The following is a 24783-nucleotide window of genomic DNA, read 5'->3' as shown; positions in this document are numbered from 1 at the left end:
TAATGTACTCGTAAAGACGAATCAAACAAGATCCCATATGAATATATTTTCAATTATGTATTGAGAGAAAATTAAAATTTAATGCTTAATAGTGAATAATGTACAAAATAGAAAGTGGTAGTCTGGAGTTAAATGAAGGGAGTATTAGCAAAGAAGTATGGTCGTATAGAAACGAGTTGGTCTCCCTTTAGATGAGTTAGTTTTGTCTGAATCAATAAGACGAGATTTTGAGATTAATTTACGGTCAAATGTGAACACTTTTGAAAAATAAGTTGTCATGAGTTGTAACATTAGCGGGATCATTATAGTTATATTTGACCATAAAATGATCACAACCCCGTCTTCACAAATTCAACTCAGTTCAATTCAACTCCATTAAATTCAATCAATTTAATTTTTTTCAACCAAAAAGAAGAGGACCAGCAAAGAAGTGTGCTCGCATAAAACTAACCCGTTTTACAATATAAAACCGTCTCGGACCGGAATTTGTATTTTGAATTTTCAGCACTTTCCACAATCCACACCACACCACTCACTTCACTGTTCGTTCATTCACTCAGTGGAGTCACTTCACTTGCTCCCCATCACCTGCGCTGACTCTTTTACCCTTGTACATTTATTCCCACTTTCCCCCCTTTCTCTCACTCCCAAGTCCCAAAACAACAAACTCAAACTTCCACACAATAAAGCTCAAATCTTTCTTACCATTCTCAAAAACCAACCAAAACCCACTAATTTTCACCCAAAACCCACAAAAAATGCACCCCATTTTCCTCATTTTACCCCTTTTTTACCTATGCACACCAACTGTTTGTCAAAATGCTGAGCTGAAAACCCTCCTTGAAATAAAATCAGCACTTGATCCTCATGGAACTTACCTCTCTTCATGGACTGTTAATGGTGATCCTTGTGTGGGTCCCACTTTTGAAGGTGTTGCTTGTAATGCAGATGGTAAAGTTGCTAATATTTCACTGCAGGGTAAAGGGTTAAATGGAGTTTTACCTTCTGCTATTGGTAAACTTAAGAATTTAACTGGGTTGTATTTACATTTTAATAAGTTAAGTGGTGAAATTCCTAAAGAGATTTCTGAGCTAACTCAGCTTACTGATCTTTATTTGGATGTTAATAATTTTACTGGAAGTATTCCTCAACAGCTTGGTGATATGTCTAGTTTACAAGGTCAGTTTCTTTTTGTTGACTTTTATTTGATTAAAGTTTCAATCTTTATCACATAAACACCGTCTTAAATAAGAATTTGTGATTATTTTTGTATAGTTTCGTCTGAGTTTAATGTGTTTTGTACTACTACATCATCTTTATTCTTCACTTTATTACCCAACTAATTTCTATACCTGAATTTAATAAACTTAAAGTGCTTTTATTCTTGTAATTTGAATCTTTGTATTCTGTTTACATCATTGGTTCGGTTCGGATTCGAGTCAGGTAGGACCACAAGGGAGTTTAGGCTCTTTTGATTTTTAATTAACACCCCCATTAATAACCATGGTTAAGCTAGATCAACTCTTACTAGTTAATTTGTTGGTATTGTTGGGTTTCTTATGTGTATGTCCCAGAGCTTTTTCCTTTTATTCTCTGTGATGCGTATTTTAATCAAAGGTTAACGAATGATTTGAGACTGATGGAGTACTCTTTTTATTCTTACACATGGCAAGGTGATTATTTAAGTTTGTTTTAAAACGTTTCTAGCATAATGGTAAGGTAACTGAAAAGGGTTTAATTTGCTGTTCTTATTGTGCAGTTTTGCAGCTGTGTTATAATAAGTTAAGTGGGAATGTGCCAACACGACTCGGTTCGCTTAAGCAGCTTAATGTTCTTGCTTTGCAATATAATCAGTTAACAGGAGCAATCCCTGCTAGTTTGGGAGACTTGAATGAGTTGATCAGACTTGATATAAGCTTCAACAATTTTTTCGGTTCTATTCCTGTCAAGTTAGCAGAAGCGCGCCAGCTGAGAATTCTTGATGTTCGAAACAATACTCTTTCTGGCAATGTACCTTCTGGTAATAAGAAAAATTAAAGTTTAAGTTTCCTGTATCATTATATGCCATTGATCATTACTCATGAGTGTCAATTTTATATCCTACGATTGTGTACCGCTTTTGTGTGTGGCTTACTCTTTAGTTATAGAACATAATTTGTGTTGGTGAATAATTAAAGGGACAAAATTATGAGTGATTTTAACCAGAGAGTAAGTTACCGCTTTTGTGTGGTTCATGCGCCATGCGGGGCCTAAATTTCCTTAATTCCAGTTAAATTGCCGAAACATGTTTGGTTGACATCAAGAAATCTGCCCTTCACATGAATTACATTCCCAAACTTTGTTTGTTTGAACTAACCTGTTCCCCTTTTATTGTTAATGAGTTTGTGACTGACTGAATACTCTTTGTTTAAAAACTTTTTAAATGGGATTAGCAATCTATGTGAAGGACTGAAGGTACGCAAATAATTTAATTGAAAATAAAATATAAGAATTTGCAATGACCAAGAGGGCTCGGTAAACCAATTTCATTTCCTATAAAACCGTCGATTCCTACATTTTTAACATATGGGCAACCAGACACTCCATAAACTGTTATGCTTAGGAATTCAGGATAACTGTTTTGTGAGAAGGCCACTACACGGAACATAAATGTGGGATACAGGATTCAGACTCACGGTTCATTATTTGCTTTAGTAGTGTAACAGATGAATGAGATAATGAAAAACTAACCTACATTTATAATTTTGAAGCTCTACAAAGACTGAAGGATGGATTTCAATACGAGAACAACCCTGGGTTATGTGGAGCTGGGTTTGCTTCCTTGAGAGTTTGTACTGAATCCGATTACCACAGTCCAAATAAGCTCGAACCATTTGCCGCTGGCTCTAATGGATTCGCAAAGAAAGACATTCCAGAATCAGCAAACCTTCAATCAAATTGCAGCAATACACAGTGCTCAAATGGCTCCAAGGGCTCGCACATTGGTCTCGTATCTGCAGTAATTGTAATTGCCATAGTCACTGTTGTTGTACTTTCTACTTTCTCTTGGTACCGTCGAAAGAAACAAAAGATCGGAAACAACGTAGATACTTCTGATAGTCGGTTAAGCACCGATCAAAAGGATGTGTCTCGGAGGAGTGCTGCTCCTCTTATCAGCCTTGAGTATTCATCTGGCTGGGACCCTCTCGAAAAAGGGTCACAAGAATTCTTTGATAGTTACATGTTCAATTTGGAGGATGTTGAGTCAGCTACACAGCACTTCTCCGAGGTAAATTTCCTTGGAAGGAGCAATTACTCAGCTGTGTATAAGGGAGTGTTGAGAGATGGTTCCATTGTTGCTATCAAGCGCATAGCCAAGTCAAGCTGCAAATCGGACGAAGTTGAGTTCTTGAAGGGATTGAAGATTTTGACTTCTTTGCAGCATGGGACTCTTGTTAGGCTGAGAGGGTTTTGCTGCTCGAAAGGGAGGGGAGAATGTTTTCTTATTTACGACTTTGTTCCCAATGGAAACTTGCTACAATACCTAGATTTGAATGATGGCGATGAAAACGTTCTCAGATGGTCTGCTAGAGTTTCCATCATCAAGGGCATTGCCAAAGGTTAGTATGGACTCAGCTCCCCTTTATCCTTCATTAAGCGTTTACTGGCATTTTTAAGTCCATGTTATTTGCCACTTGAATTTAGCAGACGTGCAATTATTAGTTCGTAGGAACTTGTTAGATATGATGAGGTATTGACTCCTCGAGATCTTGAGGGAAGTGAGATTCCATTGTCTCAATTTGTGCCTCATCTCATGTTCCACCCCGTCGCTTATTGATACATGAATAAATCACACCTTCAATGAAATAATGTGAAAAGGTAATGTTTACTCAGTGATATGTTAAAAGGAGAAGGTTGTGGGACATGAGTCGAGACATGGATCACAAAATGGACATGTGATCCACTCTTGACATGAGGACCCTAGGTGTAAAAGGTAGATAGATCACTAACAGGACAAGTTAGCAATATTAGATTTGGTTTTCACATTTTTCAATACTAAAATTGGCTTTGTTAAATCAGAGAAGATGAACTGGCAGGGTATTCTTAATGAGTAGGTCTCTCTCAAGACGGTCTTATCTTAAGACCAGAAAATGTCAACATTTTTTAATAGAAATTAACCATTTAATAATAAAATGTTATAATTAAAGTTGTAACATTTTATTAGAAAATATTTACTCCATTTTATCGTAAAATGGTTACATTTGATCCGTCTTAATTTCTTATGAAAATAGTCCGTCTGAAACAAGAATTTGCCTTAATACTAAGGTTTTTCTAAACTCAATTATTGTTTCTATTTTAGTTCTTGTTACTAATTTCTGATTTTCTTGCTAGGCATCGACTACTTGCACAACCCGCAAAGTAATAAACCTGCCTTAGTTCACCAAAACATATCGGCTGAAAAAGTACTCATTGACTGGCGGCTCAACCCACTACTCGTGGGGTCTGGTCTCCACAAACTCCTTGCAGATGACATCGTCTTCTCAATGCTTAAAGCCTGTGCAGCAATGGGTTACCTTGCTCCTGAGTACACTACCACTGGAAAGTTCACTGAGAAGAGCGACATGTATGCATTTGGCATACTTGTACTCCAAATTCTCTCTGGTAAAACCAGAATTGACCTGCCAAATCGTCAGGCCACTGAATCAGAGAAGTTTGAAGGATTTATCGATCCCAATCTTCGAGGGAAGTTTTGTGAATCCGAGGCTATGAAACTCAGTCAAATAGCCTTACTTTGCACCCACGAACTCCCTCTTCAAAGACCGACAATAAATACTGTCAGACAAGAACTAAGTTTTCTTGACGATAGTTCTTGAAGTAGAAATCGATGCCATGTCTGTTTCAAAGTAGCAAGCATTCGGCAAAAAATCTAACTGTCTGCTAATCTCACTAGAAATTTTGTGCAGATGGCCAATGTATCAATGTTGTAAGCTAGTTAGAATTTGTTGAGTAGTTGTACTCATTAGACTAGTTTCGTGGTTCCTCGTATGAATCGTCTTTGTGATCATTCATCAGTTAATTTTAAATCTTTGTATCAAAGTTCAGATCCCCTTATATGGATGCTAGGTGAAGGTAGTCTGGACCTTTGAGTAATGTCTAGGATTGTAGCAGTGTTAAGGTATGTAAAATGTATATTGTTCTTTCTAGTAACCTTAAATCTTTTAGTTCATACATTTCGCCTTTTGCTGCCTTCAATTCAGTACAAACTTCCTCCGTTCCATTTGATTGTGTATACGTTTCTGCAAAATCTCACATATTTTGAGAAAAATGTATCTCTATGCTGCAGCCTGCAGGGCTTCGGCCTATGGGTGGATAATCACCCAAATAAACGCAACACCACCGATGCACAATAAAGTCATGTCGACTGACTTTCCTCTTAATAAAACTACTAAACTACTCGAAAAATGATAAAAACTTATTTCGCATTTTGAAATTTCCAAAATTTTCAACTCCGTCCAAACCGTCCATACGCTTTCTTGCTTCTCTCGTCCCCTGTGGCCCCGTCACTACGAGAGTGACAAATCGACGATAAACTCATGCACACACAAACACACATATACACATACAAATCCAAACATTAAACCAAAATGGAAGCAAATGGTACACAAGGATGGAGCACCAATTGGTAGAAGGAAGGGGGGGGGGGGGGGCTCTAGTTAAGGAAAGCTACCCTTCATTTTAAAGTATGCATGTGAACTATGGCCCTCCATACCTTAATGGCTTAATGACACTACTCACCAAGTTGATACAGTTTTACCCCATTTCCTTTTCTTTGTCCTAAGTATCCCATGTCATTTAGGACAAAATTTAGCACCATCACTTATGCTACTATAAGCTTGACTCTATTTTAGTCTATAGATACCCTTATCTTGTAGGGCATGTTTGATGTTATTACCAATTGTAGTAGTAATTGTTATATTTAATCATTACCAGCATGCTATGGTCTGCAAAAGTTGATTTAGTGGATGCCCAACTTTGTATTCTAACTCCGAGGAAATTTTGAGGGGGAATGGGTTTGGTGGATACTGGATAGTGGAGTAACATGATTTTTGTTCGGTATCAAATGAGTCGCAAGGCCAGTAAGAGATTCGAATCTGAGATCTATTATTTACAATACCTCTATCTTAATGACTTCCAAAGCTGGTGTGAGTGGTAAAGGCTCTCACCTCTTTGGTAACATGATCGAAAGAGTGTATTAGAACTTTTTTTTTTACGGAACTAGGATTTGATCTTTGTAGGAATTGAAATTAATTATCGTAATTTAAAAATATTTTAAAATTGAATCTCGATGGATCATGTCCAAAGGGAGTACTTCATAATTAAGACCGATATAAGGGTATCTATCTGATAAGTTTCGTTATCGGGCTTGGGCCGCATCCGCATGGAGGAGAGAGAGTCCGGCATATAAGTCCAAGGAGGGTCCAATCCAAAACCAATTGGCGATGGGCGGAGTAACTCATTGGTTTATATGATAGATAACTCTTTCCTCTTTTTCCAATGTGGGATACTCACATGTGCCTTTTATCATGGGTGAGCTGTATCTTGACACTATCTAATTAACTGATGTTCAACTCGACATTAAAACAACTTCATTCTTAAGACACGATTTGTCAGTTGGAATTCCCACTTTGTTCAAGACAAAACCAACAACAATGAAGTTTTAGTACGAGTAGAAAGTAATTTGAGATCGGTTAATCTTAATCGTTATTTGAAAACCGTAACTGTAGTAAATTCCAACAACACTAGGTAAAACTATTGACTGAGATGGAGGAGTTACATACTGAAGTACTCCCTTTATTTTGGTGAATAGTTTATATTTGCTTTATTTTGTGAGGGGAAAATAAAGCAAATGTAAACTATGAGACTGAGGAGTGGTCACCTACTAATTTTGTTGTACAGCCAGTGTTTCAACACACAAGACTAGAATATGAGAAGAAACAAAATTGTCATATTCACCTGGAAACCTCAATGCATGGGACCTAATTACTGTAAATTGACAAATAATACAAGAAATCTGAGATCACATCATCACATGTGTGTATCTCCAAATAACAGCATGCATGCATCAAACTTCCTACATGTGAAACTTTTTTAGTTTTTACTTCTACTGTAAAGTAAATATGTAAATCAACTGCTACAAATACAGTAATATGAGTGAATAATGTAATTTCATTGTACAAAAAAACAACCAAAAACTGAACTTGGTAGCAATTGTTTCTTTGCCTAGTTAGTCTAAGGTGATTTTACATAATACAGTTGTAAGACGGATCCAAACACAACCTTATTAGTGGGTAAAAGTAGTTACTTACGATAAATTTATGTAAAACTGTCACGAGTATTTGTGTTCTTTGCCGTGCATGTGAAGAGTTGTTGTCAGCTTTCTTTAACTTCTCAAATTTTATTTTCTGTTGTTTTCTGTGAAAATGCAGGTTATTCATTGTCATTTATGTTTTGTCCTCATGAGAAAGACTGCTGAGCTAATATTCCTTTTAGCCTTTTTATTTACCATGTGACTATGTGACAGCTAGAAATTAAAAATGCTTTATAGTAAACCATTTACTGAAAAATTGTCACTAATAATCTAGGTTAATTAGCTAAAGGTTTTAAGTTCGAGACTCACTTACTTTGTCGTCTATGTGATCGTTCCAAGAGTGAAACAGACAAAACAAATTGTTTACACCAAGAAAAGATGAAGAAATTTAACATCAAACTCAATGATTAACAGTTTTAACTCAATGATTAACAGACAAACCATTTGAGAGCGCGTCGTTGGTCAATTTGTGATATACGCGTTATTTAATCATATTCCAAAGCAAAACAGAACAGTACAGTTATGATATTATGATGAAATCTTATCAAGCAATGATTAACAGTTTTATATTTGTATAAGCATGCATCCAAAGATGAAGAAATTTAACATCAAACTCAAACCGCAGCCTACTAGAAATTAACTTAAACGTACACACTTGTTTAATTTATTTTGAACCATTGTTGCTATTTAAACAAAAAGCTGGAATAGCTCAGTTGGTTAGAGCGTGTGGCTGTTAACCACAAGGTCGGAGGTTCAAGCCCTCCTTCTAGCGTCTTTTTTACCAATACTTTTTTTTAAACCACTAAAATTACGTACTTACCCCCACTAATTTTCGTGTTCTTTTTTTCAGAACACAACGCAAATTAATTTGTATACTACGAAAGCTCTCCTGTATTGTCAACTCTCCAATATAGCTCGATTTAAAGAAGTTTGTACTTCTCTCAAATTTGCTGTGTCGGAGACGCCAACGAGTTTCACTCCCTCAACCTCAAGGCCTCAATTGGTCAGTTTTCTTTGTAGCTTCAACCCTCAAATGCTCCCCTTGCTATGTGGCTCCTGACTTCTATGACTTCTGATAATCGTCGTCGAGCGTCACAGCATTGCTAAATGGGAATACATAGTAATCCATGATATTGAAAATCTCAACACAAAATCCGAGTGAACAGAAACAAAACCAAATTCTTAGAAGGCTCAAAAAATTAACAATCCGTCAAACACTCTCGGCCATTCAGCACAGTAGTCCCAATTTCCCAAACTTATTGGCTAACTAGTAACTACAATGCGGCGCTTTTCAAGCAAAGAACAAATTACACAGTAATTGAAGTAAAATCTTGATTTATCTAAAATGAGGTTTAGGGTCTTTTACAAAAAGCATCACGTTTGACATCCTCCAACATGCCAGCGGATAGAGGGTTTGTGACTATTTCTTAAGAGCGTTCATCTTGTCCCTCAAGTAGTATAGCTTGGCTCTCCTAACCTTCTTCTTGTCCAGTACTTTTACCTCCTTTATGTTAGGAGAGTACCTGTCAGAATTAAATAGCATGTTAGCAGAATAAATGGGATGTTAGTGTCGGAACAGTCACATATAAGGAACTCTTATGCTATATGTGATGCCACGTGACATTTTCTTGGTGCAATTTCGGGAAAATACCAAGTAATACTAGCTCCATCCCATTTACATTGTCCCCAGTTGGCTTTGGTGGTGAAATCATGTCAACTTAGACCATTATTGTCCCTACAGTTTTCGACGCAATTTTTATTTGCGGTCACTCATGAACAGCCTCTCTGCGTTAATGGGGGTAAGGCTGAGTCCATCAGACCCGTCTTACTCCTTTATGTACTGGAGCTCTTGGGCAAATAGGGTAAAGTTGTTGTCTATGAAGATATACACTGTAAATTCCGTTTAACTTAATTTATTAAAATGTGAGACTTAATTGTAGAAAGTGTCTAGGGTGAGAAAACACTGGTCAAACGTGAACTACCAGAGTCAAACGGACATAATAGAAATGGGTTGAAGAGAACATTCAGCAGTGAAAACTGAGAAGGTTGTACGATAAGACTAAGGTTTCAGACTTCCAAGGGAGTATTTGCAAGTTCACATACAGTGGGAGAAGACTTTCTACTCCAACTCCAGCAACTAGCCTCCTTAATCTAAATGTTGATTGTAGACCTGCATTCCGCCTTGCTATAACAATGCCCTTTATCGTTGTAATGCGTCGTTTATTCTCAGGAACTTCCTGCTCATACACATACACATCCCCATAAGAACACACGAAGCACTTTCACAATAGCTGACAAAGAACTCACCCAAGTTATGTAAACTGTAAAGATCAAAGGTTTGCATGCACAAGGTTTCGCGTACCAATTTGAGCTGGATAATGTAACCAGGCTGAATATCAGGAATTTCTCTTTGGGACTTTACCTCCTCCACTGCTTCTTTATCAAGAATCTGTTAAGAAAACCAGCATTACAATATGACAAAACGGTATAACATATAAAAAGAAACAGAAAAGTGATAAATAGTGCATACCTGCATTATGTGCCTTGCTGTTTTGTCTGGCCGCTTGAATTTGATTCGAGCCGGCCTGTCAACTTCAGGAGCAATTGGCTCATGCAATTGAGACTCCACAGGAGCTGCAGCTGTAGCAAAGTTTCTCCATGCAAAAGCAGCAGCAAAGATAGGACTTGTCCCAATCTTTGCTTTATCATTGAACAAGGGCAATGAAGGAGCAACATATCTATGCTTTGAAGCGGAGCCATGATTATGTTTCTTTCCCTAAGACAATTGAAACCCATGTTACTTTGACACTTCACTTTGCTTGTATGTTGCATGTTTATTTCAGTCCAGAAATGAAAGATTTTAACAAAAAAAGCAAAGTCTGAAGCTCGACACAATGTTGAGTCCCGCACTTTCAGCCGAGGGATGGTAACATAGCCTCGGAACACGAATAGTTGTTAACATAAACCAAAAAATACTTCAGATTCCCCCCCCCCCCCCTACCCCGCAATTTGCGGGAGCCATTGAGGCGCTAGGGTAATGTTGTTGTTGTTGTCGTTGTTGTATTTCTCCTGCTCCCATATTTTATTCTCGTCTATTCAAATCAATGAACAAGCCACAATCTACACCAAAGCTGAAACCACCCCAACTTCCAACTGTCTTCACTAAAAATAAGGGAATAGGATCCACATGCCCATTGTCATTTCTTTGTGAGAAGATACTTCTACCGACCAAACCTGTTATAAACTTATAACTAATCTACAGTGACCAGTCTTTCACAGGGGCATCATTTTCGACAAAATGAAAGGGCACGTTTGAGTTTTCAGGTCTATATCGACTCTCATCTCCTCCAGATTACAATGAGGAGCAATGTTATAAATGACCTATTTGATCGTCTAAGCTAATCGTCTAACTAAACCAAAGTCGACATAAAACTACAACAAAATTTAAATACAGCTTATTCATTCTAGCAACTATCTAAGTATAACTCATATGGGAAAGTGGGATTCATGATGCTAGGCCTATACCGAGGAAAAAGCAACATTTTACGCAACTCGTAAATTATATTCGCACACAAATGCAAATTCAACCTCAAATAACAGTCAAAAACATTAAATTCATCCATAAACAAAATAGAAATGATAGTAGAACGAAATGTCGATACCGAAACAACGGAGGGGAGAGAACTGAAGCAACGAAAATCGGAAGATACGATCTCTGACCTAATTCTGCATTGCGATCGAACTGCCCTAATTAGGGTTTGCATCTGTAATCAATTTCCGAATTTTGTGATGATTTATTCAATTAAAACAACAATATGAATCAAAAATCACAAATTAAGTAGAAATTACATATATATGAAGATTTGTAAGATGAAACGGCGAGATTTTACCTTAGCTTACGAAGAGAGAAGCGAAGACTGTTTGCTAAAAGTTTGCAGTTCTTCGCAATTTGGGGGTTTTAGCGAGGGTTTGCCGATTAATGTTTTTTTTTTTTTTTTTTTTTTTTTGGTACATTTGCCGATTAATGTTGGAAAGACAATTTTACCCTCATTGTTATGTCTTTGTAACTTTATTTTGCATTTTTTTTAAAAAAAATTTATAAATACTCTCTTTTGTTTTTTAATTAGTTATTAACTTATTATTACTACTAATTTTTTTCGTTCAAACATAAAATGACTCGATAATTTTCCTCAAAAAAATTGGGATTAAAGTATAAGAGGAATGAATAAAATCATTCAAATTGAGTTAAGCATTTTATTAGCAAGATCTTATCGGAAAATTATGGGGGTTGATTTATATCGACGACGTTTTAGTAAATATCGACGACGTTTTTCATAAAAAAGACGATGACTGCCCTTATGACTTTATCTCTCTAAAAAAAATTCTCTCAAACTCAACTAAATTCAAAACAAACAACAACAACAACAATTAACAATATGTCGGACCTCGATTCAACGGTATGTAAACAACTTAATCATTTGCTTAATTTATCAATTTTTTTTGCGCATCGTTCATTCTATTCGATAGTTGAATTAATTGACGTATTAACTTAGTAGTAGCGAATGTTTGAATTTGTTGCGTAAAAATCGAAAAATGTCCCCGAAAGATGAACCATGGCCAAAGTTGAAACCAACGGACCACGGTCCAAACGTTGGAAACCAACGTTTGCCACGGACCAAACATTGATTTCCAACGTTTGGCCATGGTCCAACGTTTGATTTCAACGTTTGGCCATGGTCAAACGTAGGATTTCGATGTTTGGCCGTGGTCAAACGTTGGAATTCAATGTTCAGCCGTGGTCAAACGTTGGATTTCGTTGTTTGGCCGTGGTCAAATGTTGATTTTCATTGTTTGGCCGTGGATTGAAGTTGGTTTTCGTTGTTCGTCCGCGGTTGATCGATGGAAAGTAATGTTTGGCCGCGGTCGTTTGTTGGGTCTCGTGTTTTAGGCATGAATAAGTCGTTTTTACATGTTTTTCTTTCGTTTTACGCAATTTATGTAGTATATGATTCCTTTTTATTGTCTTACTATAGTCGTTATTGCTTGTAACAGGAATCGTGGGAGGATTTTAGCGATAATCCAATTGATTACAACCCGTTGTTCGAGACTACTATAGATTTCGAAACGCGTGACGAAGCTTTCAATTGGGCTCAGAAAATCGCATTCGAGAATGGGTTTGCTTTGGTTAAAGCTAATAATGGAGCTAAAAATAGGAAAAAGAACGGGTTGTTGGCAAGTTATTTTCGATGTAAAAGACATGGTAAACCAAAAGAAACGGACGATCTTGAAAAGCCAAGGAGGTCGCAGAAGTGTTCATGCAAGTTTCGTATTCGTGCCGTTCAAAATTTCGTGTCTAAAAATGATAAAGAGACGGTGGTGTGGAACATTGTAACCTCCGAGGGTGGTGGACTACACAACCACAACGTAGCCGTTTATAAGGATGGGGATCGGCACTTTGCGGGATTGGACGCGGAAGAGAAGGCATATGTTAGGCAACAAACATTGGCCGGGGTTCAACCGAGGGATATTAAAAATGGTCTTCATTTGAGATCCCCCGATAAACCTCAACCGTCAAGCACCCAACTGTATAATGAAACAAGGAAAATTAAGAAAGAAGAAATGGGTGAAAGAAACACCGCTCAGCAAATGTTGGCTCTAGCGGTGGCAGCGAAATACGTCCACTTCTACGAGATTTCTTCCGAGGAGTCAAAAGAGTTGACTCACATTTTCATGGCTCATCCTGAAGCGATTAAGTTGTTCCAGGCTTATCCTTATGTGGTCCTCATGGATTCGACTTATAAAACCAACATTTACCAGAATCCACTCATTGAGATGGTTGGTGTGACACCCACGGGATCGTCCTTCTTAATTGCATGTGCGATGATTCCTACCGAGTCTGACGTGAATTACCGGTGTTTGTTGAGAAAGTTAGCTGCGATTTTAGATGCCACCGGAGTTCGTCCCCTTTGTATTTGTCACCGACCGGGAATTGGGTTTGATCGGCGCTCTTGAGCAAGTATTTCCCCGGGCTGAGCATTTGTTGTGTAGATGGCATGTGAACAAAGCCGTCAATGCAAAAGCCTTGACAACATACCAAACTGAAAGTATGAGGAAATTTGTCATCTCAAATGATGAAGATGGTTGGTTTAAGGTGATCAATTCGATTCCGAGGAATCGTTTCAGCGTGCGTGGCGGTGTTTCCAACGTAAGTGGCCAAAAATGGTGGATTATGTACGGACAACTTGGGGTCCACACGCAGGGAAGTTCGTTTTATGCTATACAAACGAGGTCTTACATTTTGGTAACACGGCAACTTCCCGTGTTGAGTCAGCACATTCTTTATTGAAGGCTTGGTTGAAGTCAAAGCATCTCACACTTGACTCCATGTGGTCCCGTATCCACGGCATGCTTGAAAGTCAACACTCGAAGATTAAGAAAGAACTCGAAGATGAAATGAGTAAACCTAGGAGAACATCTCGTACTTTCTCCTTATTGCAAGGAAACGTGTCTACTAAGGCCATAGAGTTAATGGAGAAAGAACTTACTAGAGGCCTTGGTTTGGGTATCGGATTGAATGATCGATGCCGACACGTGATGCGAACGACTCATGGATTACCTTGTGCATGCAATTTGGTATCTTTGCACGGAAAAGGTAGGAGGGTCCATCTCGAGGATATTCATGTCTTTTGGAAGACATTGGTGTATGATATTCCTCAACAAATGCCGAAAAATGACGGTGATTTATGGGATGAATTAGCGAATGATATGAGGCACAGTGACCCGGTTAAACTAAGGGCGGCCATAGACTTGTTGCGTGATTTCCAAAGACCGGAGGACCAAGAGATTTTGCCACCCCTATTAATGAGCACCCGAAAGGTCGTCCAAGAGGTTCAACCACTAGAAACAAGTCGGGTTTTGAGCACGCAGAAAGGAAGTTCGGGACACCAAGTACTCATTGTTCAACAAATGCAGAGGTTCAACAAAGAAATGGTGATTTGAATCGGGAACTCCGGTGCTCCTTTGGGAATGAACTTTACCATTGGCTTTATATCAACATGGGTCAAACGGTGGGGTATACCTGAGGTTTTGTGGGGCCACTTCGATGGTTGGGTGGATGTTGGAGATGACGGTCATTGTGGATTCCGGGTAATATCACACGCCCAGCGAGGCCGAGAGACAGATTATATAGTTATGCGGGAATGGTGTTCGAGGGAGATGAGGACCGACTCTATCTACGCAGAGTTATATGGAGGTTTTCTATCACCACTCAGCGGTATGTCGGGGTTAGATTTAGCGATTCGACGAGTTGAGTTTTTTCAGCAGATTAGTTGTGGGCAGGACCATTGGATGTGTAGCGACGATTTGCTAGTTTTTGCAACGATGTTCAACTGGACGATATGTGTGATTGGTCATACACTGCGAGACGGGAAGAAAGTTTGGGAAGGAAGTTGCAAAACTATCATGCCATTGAAGACCCGAGTTGAAGACCCGAGTTGAAGGCCGACTACCGTAAGGCAACCATCGGACATGCTCTGCCCTAAGATCGTCCAAACTATGACGATACAACTGAAAAGTACGAGACTCGCCCTTACTCCGAGGCAAGTTGGCCCAAGCCTCAACAAGAGGACGGTCCTCAAAAAGAATCCAAAGACGGGTCGGAACCTGGGAAAGTACTCGTATATCCACGCCTGGAGTAACGGTAGACACCCACTAACACCCGCACTATCTCGGCGCGATGCCATCCCTAGCTGTCGGTACAAGTAAGCCAAACAAGCCGCACCCCAAGCATATGAACCAACCCGCTCAAGACTATCAAACAAGGGCAACAACTGAGCGGACACCCTATCACCACTCTTATCCATGAAAAGAGTATGACCCAGTAACATCAAGAGGTAAGCCCATAACGAGTCATGCTCGTTCCCTAGGTAAACAACCTGCCTCAACTCCGATGTTAGTATACCGCCATTCTTGTAGAGCGGTGGTGCAACATCGGACTCAGGAACTCCATAAAACCTCGCAATCTTGCCCCGCAAACCACTGTCATCATCCTCGACCGAACCGGCCACAATAACCCGATCACCACTAACAGGTATCCCAAGAATATGCTGGACATCATGGAGCATGATACTAATCTCTCCAAAAGGCATATGGAAAGTGTTAGTATCCGGGTGCCACCTCTCGATAAAAGCACTAAGGAGGTTATCATCTAGACCGGTGGTAAAACACTTCTTCAAAACCCCAAGCCCGCTACTTTGTACCCTAGCCGCAACACCCTCGGTGAGAACCATGTTCCTAATCTCCCTCACGACTTTCGGCCTCTCGTAGAGCTTGATCCACGACCTCATATTCTCCGGGTTAGGGTCCGACCAACTGTTGAACGCAACGTGACCACCAAAACTCCGTAGGGTGCTAATGTTCCTAGGACCACCGGGGAACGGGCTCTCTCGGGACCCAAGAACTATCCCTACTCGGCCTCCTCGACCTATCGGTGCTAGAGGACTCTCTAACACTCGAATAACGTCCTCTACTATCCTGGCCCAACTTCAGACTCAACACTCTCGGCGGTGCCGGGTTCGGTTGGACCACATACTCTCCAGCGTCCTCCTCCTCCTCCCGGGAACCGTCATCCGACGGCTCATCATCTCTCATCTTTGGTAACTACCGAAACCTCCCTAGACCTCGCCTCCTCCACTCGCTAACGACGTGACCGGGAGTAGGCATCATAACCATACCAGACGTCTCTCGAAGTGGGGGTGGCTGCTTGTGGGCCTGCTTAACTCGCAAACGACGCTTGAGTTCAGTAACATAACGCCCATGCGGTACGGTCGTGTATGTTAGGCGGAGCCAGGAGCATTCATGATTGCCTTTCCTCTCTCATTTCGATCCGCCATCCGCATTAGGAAATTGGAAGTTGTTAGAAAACACGTTAATCGACTAAATATCATATAAAGTAACAAAAATCGGCAAATAATAGCATAAAACACGGTTTTTTAAAAAAAAAAATTAATTTACCGCGGACTAACAAAACAAACCCCTTCTTTGACCGCGGTTGAACAAAAAAATCCCTTAGTTGACGGTGGCTAAACATTTTTTTTTTTTTTTACCGCGGGCAAACATTTTTTTTTTTTTAACCGCGGCCAAACATTTTTTTTTTTTTTTTACCGCGGCCAAACAATAGAATTGGATGTTTGACCACGGCCAAACGTGAAAAATCAACGTTTGACCGCAGCCAAACGTGCAACCCCAACGTTCAGCCACAGCCAAACGTGGAATTTCCACGTTTCAGCCACAGCCCACGAAAATTCCCCACGTTTGCCCGTGGTATCGACCCCAAATCGCTACATATTCACTCCCAATCCGATTAACAACAACAAAAATCGACTCAAAAATCACTCCCAATGAAGTATATTTCGCAAACAACATATAACAACACCAAAATTTACATAATAACAACTAATTAACATGAATTTTAATAGAAAAACTAACAATTTCTAAACTAATTCAATTAATTTTAATAAAAACCTAACACATAACCTAATTTACTAACTAATTCAATTACAAAACAAAATCCAATCAATTTAATAGATTAACAATAACAATAAAGGAAAGAAAACTATTTAATTTCAAAGTTTCATTCAATTAGTTTCAATTTCTAAACTAATTTAACAAAAAAAAAAAAAAAAAAGGCACTTACTTTGTTGGTGATGTCGGCGGCAACGTGGTGGCGCAAGGTGGAGGCGTGGTGGTCGGCGTGGTGGTGGCAGTGTCGTGGTGGAGGTGGTGGTGGCAGTGTCGTGGTGGAGGTGGTGGTGGTTGAGTGTTGGTGGAAGTTGGAGGTTGAGTTTGAGTAGAGAGAATAGGGAATGATGGAGAATGGGTTAGTGAGATAGTAGGGGCAGTGAGCGTCTTTTTTTTAAAAAACGTCGTCGACGTTTACTAAAACGTCGTCGATATTAACGAATCCGGAAAATTATTAACATCTCTTAAAAGAACTAATGACCTATCTATAGGGTGATAGTATTTCAATGCGATAAAAGCAATGCAAATCTTTTGTCCTATTTTGTATTTGATCTTGTACATCATTACTTCTCATTGTGACACATAATGACTTCTTTGATATGTTTGATGTGTCACTAGACTAAGGCTCTGTTTGGCAAAATTACCTGGAAAGGTAGCTGAAAACTGAAAAGGTAACTGATAAGGTAGCTGAAAATTAGGAACTGATAAGATAACTGATTATATAAAAATGTGTTTGGCAAACTAACTGAAAAGGTAGCTGATTTTGGTAAAATGACGTAAAAGGATATGAAAATTATTTAATATTTATAGAATAAAGGGGTACAAAATGGAAAATAAGTCATTTCAGATACCTGATTTCTCAAATGCTACCCGAGATAGCATTTCATTTCAGGTACCTTATTTGACCAAATAAGCTACTTGCCAAACACTTGCAAAAAAATCAGGTAGCTGAAATTTTGGTCAAATAAGCTACCTGAAGTGTCGTGTCAAACGGAGCCTAAGATGTTGGTAGTTAGTACACAAAATGAGACATAAAAGTGGTATAGATGATATCAACTCCAATAAAAGCAGACGTGTCTCGTGCACATCGGTTGAACAACAGTTCGTATACTTGTATTCAACAGTTCGTATACTTCTCTCTAAAAAACAAAACCCTAAATCCTCCCCCTTTGCTGCCGCTGTTCTCCTCCTTCCTCCCACCGCCACCCATCAACCCCCTACCATGTCGCCGGGGATTGGGTCTCTCAAGACCTTTCTCCGGCGACCCGTCTCCTCTTTTCCGATTAACCCTCCTCCCCTTTCTTACCTACACCCGGTTCTGGACCGTACGGGTATGTCCGTTCCTCTCGGTCTGCGTGGTGTATCTGGGCTGTTCGGGTCTTATCGGACGAGTTTGTTGAGGTGGTGTGGCAGGGTGGTGCTTGGATCTGGCGGTGTTGTGGGTTGGTAGGGAGACGGTGGCTTCCGTTTTTTTTCTCCTGTGTTCCGCTTTGTTTCCTTTATGTTTTTGTTTAATTTTCGCTTTCGTTTTTGTTTCGTCTCTCTTTCTGAGGGCTCTGTCCCCGTCAATCGGTGGTGTCCTTCTTTCAGTTTGAGAGCTTTCGTTTTCTGGTTCGTTTGCAGTTTTCTAATAAGTCAGCAGAAGATCAGCGTTGTTATAGATCGTTATATGATTTTACATATTTTGCCCGATTCATGGATACAATCAATCACGTCAGAAGAAATGGATACTCGTCAAGGAAGATTCGGAGACCCTTTTATGGATGAAAGCCTTTTGCGGCGAATCGATGATAGAGACTCTGTTGCAGTGTTTCATTCTTTGAACAAGAATTTATTTCCTATGGTTGTAATCGATTTGTATCCGATTGAGCTTGGCATATGTTGTAGATATCGTATGACTTTTTATTAATGATAATGATCTTTTCTCACAAAAAAAAAAACAATTACGGAGATGAGGTGAATATTAGGTCGCAAATTCGAATCAACTCCCTTGTATAGTTGTATGGTACTCTGGGTAGCCTTGTGTCTGTGTCTCCTTTGCTCAAGTGATTAGAATTATTGAATGTGTAATTAGAATGATCGGTTTCTGTGTTGACATTTTAGTGGAACATAAAATCAAATCAATATACAACAAAAGAATTTTCAGAAGAATACATCAAGAAGCTACAAGCAAAACCCACAAATACACTTTCCTGTTCCCTGCAGCATCTACCACTCTTTTCTCCCCCCATTATATTCTTCAGAACTCTTTCCCGTGTCCCATCAAGGCGGCAAGTCAGACAAACACGACGACTATAGCCCAACACGGGGCCTCACCGCTTGATCGGGCACTCATCTCGGGAAAGCAACCCCCAAATGTTAGTAATTTGGAGTTCATATGAATTAGAACTCTTGTGCCTCAAGCTCTGGCTTTGATGGATAATCAAGACCCTGAAGTTCAGGCATCCTTCTTAAATCATCTTCGGAATATCTAGGGATGAACCAGTAGCGATTATCTGTTCCGAATACCTGAATAGATCAAAGTACCATATCAACTTACATTCTAACCAATTTAAGTACACACTCGATGTACCAGGTCACCGACTCACCGTCACTCTAACCCATGTAAACCCGTTAATTTATTTTCTTCATTCTACTTATTAATGGGAAGTTAATCAAATTATGGCCCACGTCGACTATACCCAAGATTTTTTCTTATTTCACAAGCAAGAAAAGTTTGCAAACCTGCTGAAAATTTTTCTTTTTTCCGAGATCAAAACGCCACTTTGGAGTAGTCTTTTTCTCATATGCCTGGGTTAAATAAACAAGAAACAAATAAGAGTAAATATTCGACTGCAAACCTTCAAATTCATGCCACTTTCAAATTCCTATGCTGCGGCAGAGTTTCTAACACTCACATATTAGATTGGGTCTACAAGAAAAAAACACTTTCCTAGCTTGGTGTACAGTGACAACTGACCTGACTCAAATGACCCGACTACAGATTACAATGGGTCTAGGACCCTGCCCAGATCCGCCGGATCAGACCCTAATGGAGCGGATTTAGATCTCACTTTTTGGGATCCACAAGATATAGGGGGGGTTTGGGCCTCGTTGTTGAGGCCCAAACCCTACCCTATAGGACCCTACCAATTGCCATCCTTAGACCCGACCTAACCCGCATATACCCTAACAGCAAACTTGCATATGACCTTCAACCTGAATTGACCGGATCCGCCCGGAATTTCTTGATGCCAAACTAGCTAGATGAACCAATAATAACACACTCAGCACGTACCAACTCAGACATGACTCAGACTCAATCTGACTTGACCTGCACCTGAACCAAATGACTGTTTGCCTGGTCTAAATTATATGTATGTCATGGGTGCACAACTAGTGCACATTGAAGTTAACAGTTGCAGACTCCCACCGTTTTAGAAAAAAAAAAAAAAAAAAAAGAGGGGTGGTAAACATAGGAAAGGATGGCATCAAAGCATAGAAGGTCTAGAAAAGAATACCTCGATTGTTGTGGTATTACCAGCAACCAAAGAGATATGCATGATAAGGAATCCCATAACACTCAATGCGAATGCCAAATTCAATACTGCATTCAAAATCAAACAGTTAGGGCTCTAGCGGGAAGAGAATTGAGTAGTAACTGGAAATAAATGAGTAACAAATTTATACAACACGCAAATCGAATATGAAGCTCGGCGGCCATTACCAAATGCGAGGAAAGTAGTTGCTAGGCTGCTTGGAGTTCCAGGTATTTCTCCGTCATTAAAGAATGCTATAAATTGTGGCAATAATGATATTGTTACAAGAGTGGTCTCCAGAAAGGTGTAAAACTGCATTACAGCACATTAATAGATAGTTATTATAATTCCATCACTCAATAAGTCGATTATACATAATGGAACGATGATACCAAGGCACTCTTTAACAGTAAGGTGGTTTTTTTTTGACAAATTAAGCAGGTTATATTGAATGTGTTGGTAACCTATCATTACTAAACGGGTTCCAAACTCAATTGCTCAAGCAGAATTAATCCCTAAAATGATATATGCAAGGTGCAATCTTTATCAACGCTGGTTACAGATGTACAAACCTCTCAACTTCATAACGGGAACTAGCTTCTTGTTGTGCCCTCATCATAACAAACAAAAGGTACTGACAATAGTTCCAGCATGGTCAGTCATGAGAATTGAAGTTAATTAAGACCTGAATACCTGATAGTAGTATGATGGATTCAAGAAAACCAGAAAGTCTGAAACAGACTTAAGAGGGCGTTTGGTTGGAGAAAGGGTAAGGGAATGGAATTGGGTAAGGGAAACGAGGGGAAAGGAAAGGAATTATACCCAAAACCCCAATGTGTTTGGTATGCCCAACAAACATATGAAACCCTTAACTCAACTCCCTCTTCACACCCTAACTCTCCCAACCACTACCCTAACCACCACCCTTGTTGATACGTGTAGAGGGGGGGTAAAAATTCTAATAAAAATTAACGGGAATCACGAATAAAATCAGTTCCCAATAAATAATTATGTGAAATATACTGGGAATAGTTTTGACTTTTGGTTTATATTTTCCAAATTATTTTTTATTTTATTTGTTTTGTTATTTTTATACATTAAGCGAATCGATACGTATTAGCGAATTATGTTATTTTTAGTACGCTCAACGTATCAGATACGCTCAATAGAGCGAATTCGTAATAATCAGAGCGTATTACGTATTCGGCAACCCTGGTTGTGGTGGTAGTGGTGCACTCCGATGGTGTTCATGGTGGTACTCCAAGTGGGTCGGGGACCCGGGGTGGGTTAGGGAAAGGGAATACAATACGTGAGGTGCGGGGGGTGAGGGAAGGGAGATAAAGGGATTTGGGGCGTGGGAAGGAATGAAGAGGGGGAAAAGGTATGGAAAAAAGGGTAAAAAAAACAACAAAGGGAATGGGGGTTTGGATTCGCTTTCCTATAACCCTCAATCAAACACCCCCAATTACCCAGGAGCTACAACATCAAACAAAGAATGGTTTGGTTGATAGCTAAAAAGATAGAAAGGCTTCGAGAAAGATAGAAGCTACTTGCCTACATAGACTAGCCAACTCAATCAGAGTCTTGAATATAGAAGCCAAGTATTCAACAAAGCAAAACAAATTTCTCAGTAAACTACAAATGTGTATACTTCTGCTTGAGCTTACTCAAGGAAATCTAGCTCATCAACTAATTGAAAGTGAGAATGTAACTATCGTTTAACAAACCTAGTTAACTGTTGCAATCCAAAAGATATGAATGTTAATTATCCATCATTTTTCTTCACATTTTTACTCGAAGCCATTGCTAAGTTCTCCTATGAAGAGATTTGGCAACATCTTGGGCCACAAAAGAGAGTTTGCATGTTCAATGGATAACACATTTTCGCATAGATCATTATCTCTAGTGGTGTGCCCACAAGGCTTCCTAACTGATCCATCATACGATGTCAATCTTCCTAGTTCCTACACAGCCTCCATATTAGTAGCCCCGTTGTTCAAAATGAAATCTCCAAGACGTTTCAAATCCCACGATCATTCTAGACATCTAGCCTACTTATGCGATTAAAAAATCATATGATTGGTCATAAAATTAGCAATGCCCTTACCAAACTCAAACACCCCAACGACGTCGAAATTTGGACTAGGTCTCGCTTTAGTAATCACAAGTTCTTGTGAAATAGGCCTCTGTAATTTATTTTTAGGATTCTCAGTGATTTCTTAATGCAATCCTCTTGAAGGAACCGTCATAATTGGGTGGCCTTCATTCGTCATGTATGAATAGTGTGAACCAGATCATATTCAGGAGCAAACACAAGACAGCAGAAGGTAAATATATGAACTATGCAGTACCCAAATCCAAAGTAACCAGGCTAACCACATACACAAACACCAAGTCGGGTTTAGATACATGAAATGATGAAAAGCAACAACATAAGAAGCCGACAGGAGTATGAACTTGAACATACCAGGAATAGAAGAAAGTATTTGTAGTTTAGTGCACCAACACAATTGACAACCCAAACACAATGGTGATCCATTTTGAGAATACACCTCCCACCTGGTATAAACAATTCATTGCATGTCAAAATGCTGACACCTTGAGAAAAAAATAGTGCCCTCCGTTTCACTTTGTTCTACACATTTTTTAAATTTGAGACGGGACTTGAAAAATGAAAAGAACAAACTGGAATGGAGAGAGTAACATACAAGGATAGTAATAAACTTACAAACAGAGCAATGATGGCATCGGGGAGGTTTAAGCTGGTTGCACTTTCGACAAAACCGAACTTTTAAATGAAGTGGATCACCAGTTTGCACTCCACTGTACTCTGACACATTTAAGGGGTCAGTCTCACCCCTCTCCTCATCTATAGCAGGCCTCCAGTTGGGTGGTACACTCCCCGGATCAGTAAAAACAACTGAGAAATAACTCCATAGAAGCATACCTAACTGCAAATAAGCATGCAACAATTATATAAGTTAGTCTTGCCTCACAACTTTACGGGTTCCTCAAACAAAGAAGCGTTCTTTAACGGAGGGTCTTATCCCCAAGCCCCCAGCACTCCTTCTTTAGACTATTCTACAATATTTAGTACAATAACGATGAAAAAAATACTACTACGACTATATAACAATTGACACCAAAATTAGCTAAATTCAGACAGAATAACAACCTCCTATTGCAGAGTTGCAGCAGTAGGCAGCTAAAAATCTAAAATACAGACCCAAAATCAACTTGAATTTCATTTAAGCTAGCTCGATCGAAAAATGGCAGCTAAGACAACTTCAGTTATCATTGACTAGGAACACACACATTACCTTTAAGAGCTACAATTTTACAGTTTCAAATAATTCCAAGCTCTCTCAGTTAATGCACACACATCTTAGAAAAAGACAAATTAAAACCAATAACACCATGCAAAATGTAAACAAAAAACACCATAAACAGAAACTCAAGAACCCTTTAACATCCAAAGCATAATTAAAGGAAAGAAACCTAACTTTACTCAACCAGTCAATTACCATTTATGTATAAATCCCCCACAGCCCAAGAAAACAACAAAAAAATGACAGCTCCGTAACGGAAAACAGTTAGTCTTGTCTAAGACGGTTTTACACGAAAATTGTGTAAACTGATCCAAAATCTCAAGCGATCATGCCCATGATAGTGTGAAACTAGTTATCAACGAACCCGCTTTACAATAAACTTGTGCAAGGCCGTCTTACACACGTATTTGTGAATCGATAAAACCAACATTGATCAAAATGAATCCCAACAATTAAAGCAAAAACCCAGAAAATCACAAATCACAAAAACCAATAATTCCAAAATCAAAATCAAAAAATTAAACTTACCAAAGCATGAAAAGGGATCAAAACAGCAAAAGAAACAAGAGTATCAACACCACCATAAACCAAAGCAGGTCCATAATTCATCAAAACAACAGCATAATAAGTAACACCAACAACACCTAAAACCAATAATATCATAATTGAACCTAAACCCCTTAAAGCTGTGCAAAATCTGAACACATTCCATGCCATTATTGTTCCTGATCTATACATGCCTTTAGGGTTATACAATTCTTAATAAAGATCCAATCTTTATAGATTAAATTCACCAAATTGGGATTTAATTAGGTTAAATTCATTTGGGTAATCCTTAATTTCTCCTAAAATTGAGTTTTATTGAGTTCTGGGTGAGTTTTAATTGATTAAGATATGAACAGGGGGGGGTTTAAAGATTGGGAGAAAATTGGGATTATTGATTAATGTTGGTGTTAGAATGTGATAGGATTAGTGTGATTATTATTATAAGAGCGCAATTTATACGGTATTTTCAAATTGGGATTGTATAATGGTCTAGGGATGGATATTATGTTTGGAATTTTTGTCC

The 24783-nt window shown here is 39.0% G+C and overlaps 4 protein-coding genes and 1 non-coding gene across 5 annotated transcripts; 3 read left to right on the top strand and 2 right to left on the bottom strand.

Annotated features, from left to right (window-relative positions):
* The first annotated feature begins 531 nt into the window (after positions 1-531).
* Positions 532-5206, top strand: LOC141605189 (proline-rich receptor-like protein kinase PERK9). The gene is made up of 4 exons (XM_074423866.1): positions 532-1179; positions 1760-2020; positions 2751-3599; positions 4372-5206. Exons 1-4 carry the CDS (start codon positions 759-761, stop codon positions 4851-4853), a joined length of 2013 nt encoding a protein of 670 aa, XP_074279967.1. The 5' UTR covers positions 532-758; the 3' UTR covers positions 4854-5206.
* Positions 5207-8046: 2840 nt separating this feature from the next.
* TRNAN-GUU (transfer RNA asparagine (anticodon GUU)) lies at positions 8047-8120 on the top strand. Its single transcript has one exon. It is a non-coding gene; the product is annotated as a tRNA-Asn (tRNA).
* Positions 8121-8507: 387 nt separating this feature from the next.
* LOC141605187 (large ribosomal subunit protein bL19cz-like) lies at positions 8508-11332 on the bottom strand. The gene is made up of 6 exons (XM_074423865.1): positions 11239-11332; positions 11011-11112; positions 9879-10124; positions 9711-9797; positions 9452-9585; positions 8508-8871 (listed from the first exon to the last, which is right to left on the bottom strand). The coding sequence occupies exons 2-6, from the start codon at positions 11110-11112 to the stop codon at positions 8769-8771; spliced, it is 672 nt and encodes a 223-aa protein (XP_074279966.1). The 5' UTR covers positions 11239-11332; the 3' UTR covers positions 8508-8768.
* Positions 11333-11784: 452 nt separating this feature from the next.
* Positions 11785-13360, top strand: LOC141607122 (protein FAR1-RELATED SEQUENCE 5-like). Its single transcript, XM_074426480.1, has 2 exons — positions 11785-11805; positions 12401-13360. Exons 1-2 carry the CDS (start codon positions 11785-11787, stop codon positions 13358-13360), a joined length of 981 nt encoding a protein of 326 aa, XP_074282581.1.
* A 5604-nt stretch (positions 13361-18964) lies between these two features.
* LOC141605186 (putative protein S-acyltransferase 14) lies at positions 18965-24783 on the bottom strand. The gene is made up of 7 exons (XM_074423864.1): positions 24243-24783; positions 23114-23336; positions 22853-22944; positions 20574-20697; positions 20368-20453; positions 19592-19657; positions 18965-19375 (listed from the first exon to the last, which is right to left on the bottom strand). The coding sequence occupies exons 1-7, from the start codon at positions 24450-24452 to the stop codon at positions 19250-19252; spliced, it is 927 nt and encodes a 308-aa protein (XP_074279965.1). The 5' UTR covers positions 24453-24783; the 3' UTR covers positions 18965-19249.

The sequence above is a fragment of the Silene latifolia genome, chromosome 10 (assembly GCF_048544455.1).
Source record: "Silene latifolia isolate original U9 population chromosome 10, ASM4854445v1, whole genome shotgun sequence".
Taxonomy (NCBI): domain Eukaryota; kingdom Viridiplantae; phylum Streptophyta; class Magnoliopsida; order Caryophyllales; family Caryophyllaceae; genus Silene; species Silene latifolia.
This window is presented reverse-complemented; position numbering and strand designations above follow the sequence as displayed.

What these genes read in the sequence shown, in the direction of transcription:
- LOC141605189 (XM_074423866.1), top strand. Translation starts at nt 759, where the DNA reads ATGCACCCCATTTTCCTCATTTTACCCCTTTTTTACCTATGCACACCA. An exon ending in TTCTGGCAATGTACCTTCTG is followed by an intron (nt 2,021 to 2,750) that starts GTAATAAGAAAA and finishes ATAATTTTGAAG; the next exon opens with CTCTACAAAGACTGAAGGAT. An exon ending in CATCAAGGGCATTGCCAAAG is followed by an intron (nt 3,600 to 4,371) that starts GTTAGTATGGAC and finishes TTTTCTTGCTAG; the next exon opens with GCATCGACTACTTGCACAAC.
- LOC141605186 (XM_074423864.1), bottom strand. Translation starts at nt 24,452, where the DNA reads ATGTATAGATCAGGAACAATAATGGCATGGAATGTGTTCAGATTTTGC. An exon ending in TGATCCCTTTTCATGCTTTG is followed by an intron (nt 23,337 to 24,242) that starts GTAAGTTTAATT and finishes GCTTATTTGCAG; the next exon opens with TTAGGTATGCTTCTATGGAG. An exon ending in AACTACTTTCCTCGCATTTG is followed by an intron (nt 20,454 to 20,573) that starts GTAATGGCCGCC and finishes TTTTGAATGCAG; the next exon opens with TATTGAATTTGGCATTCGCA.
- LOC141607122 (XM_074426480.1), top strand. Translation starts at nt 11,785, where the DNA reads ATGTCGGACCTCGATTCAACG. An exon ending in TGTCGGACCTCGATTCAACG is followed by an intron (nt 11,806 to 12,400) that starts GTATGTAAACAA and finishes TGCTTGTAACAG; the next exon opens with GAATCGTGGGAGGATTTTAG.
- LOC141605187 (XM_074423865.1), bottom strand. Translation starts at nt 11,112, where the DNA reads ATGCAAACCCTAATTAGGGCAGTTCGATCGCAATGCAGAATTAGGTCA. An exon ending in CAGCAAGGCACATAATGCAG is followed by an intron (nt 9,798 to 9,878) that starts GTATGCACTATT and finishes TTTTCTTAACAG; the next exon opens with ATTCTTGATAAAGAAGCAGT. An exon ending in ACATTATCCAGCTCAAATTG is followed by an intron (nt 9,586 to 9,710) that starts GTACGCGAAACC and finishes GTGTATGAGCAG; the next exon opens with GAAGTTCCTGAGAATAAACG.